Below are 4,625 nucleotides of genomic sequence, written 5' to 3'. Positions count from 1 at the left end.
ATGAGCATCTACAACCCACCTTCACTCCAACATCTGGCAGTGCAGAGCCTTCTGTTGAATGAGGCCTCAACCATTTCTACTCTGGAGTACCTGCCCCCTCATCTCTTCCCACCAGTGTTCAAGGAGGCCTTCACTGGTAGACACATGCAGCTACTGAAGGCAATGGTGGCAGCCTGGCCCTTTTCCTACCTCCCCGTGGGGGCTCTGATGGAGACACCCAATGTGGAGTTGTTGCAAGCTGTTCTGGGTGGTGTAGATATTCTGCAGGCACAGAAGGTTCGTCCCAGGTAAGCAAGGCCCAGGTAGACTAGAAGGGGAGTTGCTGGGCTATAGGTAAGATACATGTGAGGTCAGGGAGAATGGGGTCAAAGTGGACAGAAACTTCTGGTATCATCCACTTGGAGGTCTGTAGCACTTGTATTCATGTGGAGAGTTCATACAATGACAGTGAGGAGTGGAGGAGAGCTCAGAGTAAATGAAGCCACACAGCTTTCCCTGGCTCTCCTACAGACACTTGGTGTGAAAGAGACACAAGTCTAGAGTAATTGAATAGAGGGAGACAAGAAAGGTCTCCAGATGAAGTTCACGCAAAGAGTGCCCTTGCCTGGCAGGTGAGAGGGGCTATGTTTGAACTGACATAGAGAATTAGGACACAGGCTGTCTCTGAGTTGTTTTCTGGTTTACATCAAGAAATTGCAACTTTTTTCTCCACAGAAGGTGGAAGCTTCGAGTACTTGACCTGAGGAATATGACCCAGGATTTCTGGGATGTATGGCCTAGCAGAAAGAATTTGTACTGCTCAACAGAGACTGAAAGTCAGGAGCAAGTAAGCAGTAAACTGATGAGGGATGTGAAGGTGGTCACTGACCTCAGCCTCAGGTTCCACATGAAAGAACACCAAACATGCTTGTTGCAGTGGGCCCAGCAGAGGAAAGACTGTGCAGCTTTGCTGTGTGAAGATGATTATTTTTGCTTTCCCTGTGGAGATTATCAACGAGGTCTTGGACATTTTCCTGCCAGATGACATCGAGGAATTGGAGCTATTCACAAGCCAAGTTCTGATCTTCCTGGGTCACATTGCACCTCACTTTGGCCATATGACAAAACTTCGCAAATTCTGTCTCACTCACACCTTCTTGCAGACAGATATGGTTGTAAATACCTTGGCAGACATAGAGGAGATGTGTGCTCTGCAGTTTCTTTCTGAGTTCTCCAAACACAACTCTCTCAATCATCTTTCCATGGAAGGCATCTACTTTTCCCATCTCCCCCTGCAGCAGCTGTTGAGGTAAGGAGTGATGAAAAGCTGCTTCTACTGTGACTGCACACCTTTTCCCTTTACTTGAAGCACAAGTGGGCCCATGGGGCGTCCCAGCCGCTGTGGATATAATAGTGATGGACTCATTACAGTTTCTAAGGGTGGGCTTGTATCCTTCATAACCAAGGTCAGTTGTTTTAATGACCATTTATTTAGTAGTCAGCGCTGAGGTAGGAGATGTTTAGAGAGCTGTCTTGAAAGCAGGTCCATTGGGGTGGTGGGGAGTGTCAGACAATAGTGAGCGTGCTGTGGATATTCCTTCTTGAGGTCCTGGATATGCTCATGGGAATGAAAAAGGACAGAGTAGCAGACCCTGAGCTGGGGAGAATCCACATCTGTACAGGAACCTAAGTAACTCTGTACTCAGATCTGTGAACAGGGGCCAGCTTGTTCTTCTGGTTGAGCCTTTATCAGCCTATAAGTCCCCATGGAGAGAAGGATAATATGAGCATAGGTTGGTACATAGTAGATGGAAAATGGTTGGTTCTGGGGTGAGGGACTATCAGTTTTAAGGTTGAAGCACTGAAACTGGGGATAGAGGCTGTGACTTGTAGGAGGGACAGTGCTGAGGTATTCAGGACACATGCCAAGATGCTGCCAGAACCTTTTTGTGATGGTCCTTTCTGGGTATGAGCTCCTGGCCTGCTGTGACAAACTCTAGGTCTGTTTGACAGCATAAGGATGGGGAGCTGGTGATGTGTGGTCCAAGACCATCCCAGCTTATTTGTATGCCTCAGAAAACGATTACATGAGCAGGCACCAACAGGTTGTATCCCAAGTGGTGACCTTCAGCATAAGGCTAGACTGTTTTGCATATATGGTTTCTTCTTTCTCAGTGTCAAACTTTTCAGTGCTCTCTAACACCATGAACTAATTTCCCTTTCTTTTCATAGTTGTCTGAAGTCCCCCTTGGAATCCTTGTCCATCAATCTCTGCTATCTCACCCACTCAGACTTGATAAATTTGTCACAGTGTCAGAGGCTCTGTCAACTTAAACACCTGAACCTTAGTAATGTAGTGTTCTCCAAGTCTGGTGTCACACATCTCCGAGTTCTCCTTGAAAATACAGCAGACTCTTTGCAGACCCTGGAGTTAGCGAACTGCAGGATGGGGGACTCTGAGCTCAGTGCCCTCTTGCCTGCCCTGAGCCAGTGCTCACAGATCACTACTGCGAATTTTTATGACAACGACATCTCTACTGCCATACTGAAGAAGCTTGTGCAAAGCATGGCCAATCTAAGCAACTTGACTGCAGAGTTCTACCCCGCCCCTCTAGAGTGCTATGACCCACTGGGTTCTGTTCATGTGGAGGAATTTTCCCAACTCTGTATTGAGCTCCGGAATATAGTCTTTGCCAAAAGGCAGCCTAAGACAATAGTCTTTGGTACAGGCATTTGCCTTGAATGCCGTAGGCGCTGTGTTTATAACACAGAGATCAGACTTTGCCAGTGTTGGCAATAAATAGGAAAGGATTGTGTATGGATACTGAGAATTGAAAGTCTAGGGGTTGGACTTTCATTATGGAGTCCCAGAACACATGGCTTCAGACATTGTGTGATGCATTGGAAACCAGAGTGTTCAGGGTATGCACAACATAGGGACTAACATGACTTGAAGTATAAATGGAGCACAGTATAGTTGTTTTCTGGAATCAGAAAGGCTATTTTGCATTTCTAACTGTGCCTCTGTCAAACAGGATTACCACTGACTTGCCAGTCTGTGACAGTTTGAAACATGGTCAGGCTAGGAACCTGGATGTTCTTCCCTTGTGTCCTCAGTCATTAATCTCAGTTTTAGGTTCATAGTCAAGGTGTCCTCTGACCCGCATTTAGTATGATTAAGGACATTAATGGCCAAGGCGTGCCAGCATCAAAATGAACTGAAGTCATTCATGCCATTGCTGTCCCCTATTTACTTCCCATGACACAGCTCCTCAGTGGATTGATTGTACATAATTGTTAAACTGGATGCAGCAATGTAGACCTGATCTCCTTTGAGAAGTTTTTGGAGAAACACAGATTACAACCCAAGATACTCAGATAGGAGCTGCTGGGTACCTCTTGAAGATGAGTGAAACTAAAGTCCTTGCCTAGAAACCTGACTGACCTGAGACCTGCTTGTTAACTATTTGGTTTTAAGTTCTATCCTTATTTACTAAGAGAGTAGCCAAGTCAGCTATTTCATTGTATCAGGTAGCATTAAGATAATTTGTATTACTCTGTATTTTCATTAGTCTTTATTAATAAACCAAATCTCCCTTTTCTCACATGTCATCATGAGGCCTGCTAACTTCTTACACTGTACTAACTGTGAAGGACACTTGATTATCAAACTTTGGACAGAACCATCCCTGGGGGGTAATGTGGTTATGAGAAGAATGGCATTTCAACACAAGACCCTGATTACTAACACATTCTAGAAAAGTGTGGAGGTTCACAGAACTTAAGGTTCCATCCATGCTCACAAGGGTTGTCTGTCACAGGTTAAGAGCATACAGTGACTATGAGGAATCTTCTTGTTCTTCTAAAATGTTTCACATTTTAGCAGTGAAGGTGGAGTCCCACAACACACCTTAGTCACAGCAAATCGAATACATACAGTATCCATGCAATGAAAATCCTTTTCAGGTCAATTCATCCACAGAAAGGAAACACTGCAGCCAGGTTCTTCGTGCCTGAGGCTCACTTGGCTTTCTGAGTCTCCATGTGCTGCCATTGTTCTTCAAGATATGGAGCCTTGAAGCTTCTAGATGCAGAACTCTGAGGAAACTGCAGCAGAGGCATTTAGAGTTGCTGGATCCCTTGGGCCATTTGTGTTCATTGATGTCTGCTCCCCCTCATTGTGAAGACATATAAACTTTTAAAGGATACATACATATCTGTATTAGTACAAGTATGAACTGTGTATTGTACACAAGTTAGCCAAAGATGATTTTTTTGGTTTATATTTGAGCAGATAAAAAATTATTCATTTTGTAGGTTGTTTCTTTAGGTTTATTTGTATTTGTAGTGAGGATCCTCAGCTATCCACAGACAAACCTTGGTAGTAAAGCCCTAGGCAGGAAGGATGACATCCATGGCCCTGCCTGGCGCCATTTGGTTCAGGCATGCACTGATGACCCACAGGCCAGGCTGGAACCTGATGGCCTCAGTTGGTTGGGAAACATCCTTGGATCCACTCAATGCCATTTGACTCTGGTTAGTGCTAGCTGCCCATAGGCCAGTCTGGGTCCTTAAGGCCTTTTTGTTTGTTTGTTTGTTTGGTTGGTTGGTTGATTTATTATTATTTTTTATTAGTTCAAATTAGA

The 4,625-nt window shown here is 44.8% G+C and overlaps 1 protein-coding gene across 1 annotated transcript; it reads left to right on the top strand.

Annotated features, from left to right (window-relative positions):
* LOC118239814 (melanoma antigen preferentially expressed in tumors-like) lies at positions 1 to 2,779 on the top strand. The gene is made up of 3 exons (XM_035453832.1): positions 1 to 287; positions 917 to 1,288; positions 2,212 to 2,779. Exons 1-3 carry the CDS (start codon positions 1 to 3, stop codon positions 2,777 to 2,779), a joined length of 1,227 nt encoding a protein of 408 aa, XP_035309723.1.
* Positions 2,780 to 4,625: the final 1,846 nt, after the last annotated feature.

This window comes from Cricetulus griseus, unplaced genomic scaffold (assembly GCF_003668045.3).
Source record: "Cricetulus griseus strain 17A/GY unplaced genomic scaffold, alternate assembly CriGri-PICRH-1.0 unplaced_scaffold_35, whole genome shotgun sequence".
Taxonomy (NCBI): domain Eukaryota; kingdom Metazoa; phylum Chordata; class Mammalia; order Rodentia; family Cricetidae; genus Cricetulus; species Cricetulus griseus.
This window is presented reverse-complemented; position numbering and strand designations above follow the sequence as displayed.

Bases quoted from the DNA above. Each gene is read 5' to 3' on its own strand.
- LOC118239814 (XM_035453832.1), top strand. From the start codon at position 1: ATGAGCATCTACAACCCACCTTCACTCCAACATCTGGCAGTGCAGAGC. The intron at 288-916 runs GTAAGCAAGGCC...TGCTTGTTGCAG, and splicing joins GCACAGAAGGTTCGTCCCAG to TGGGCCCAGCAGAGGAAAGA. The intron at 1,289-2,211 runs GTAAGGAGTGAT...TTCTTTTCATAG, and splicing joins CCCCTGCAGCAGCTGTTGAG to TTGTCTGAAGTCCCCCTTGG.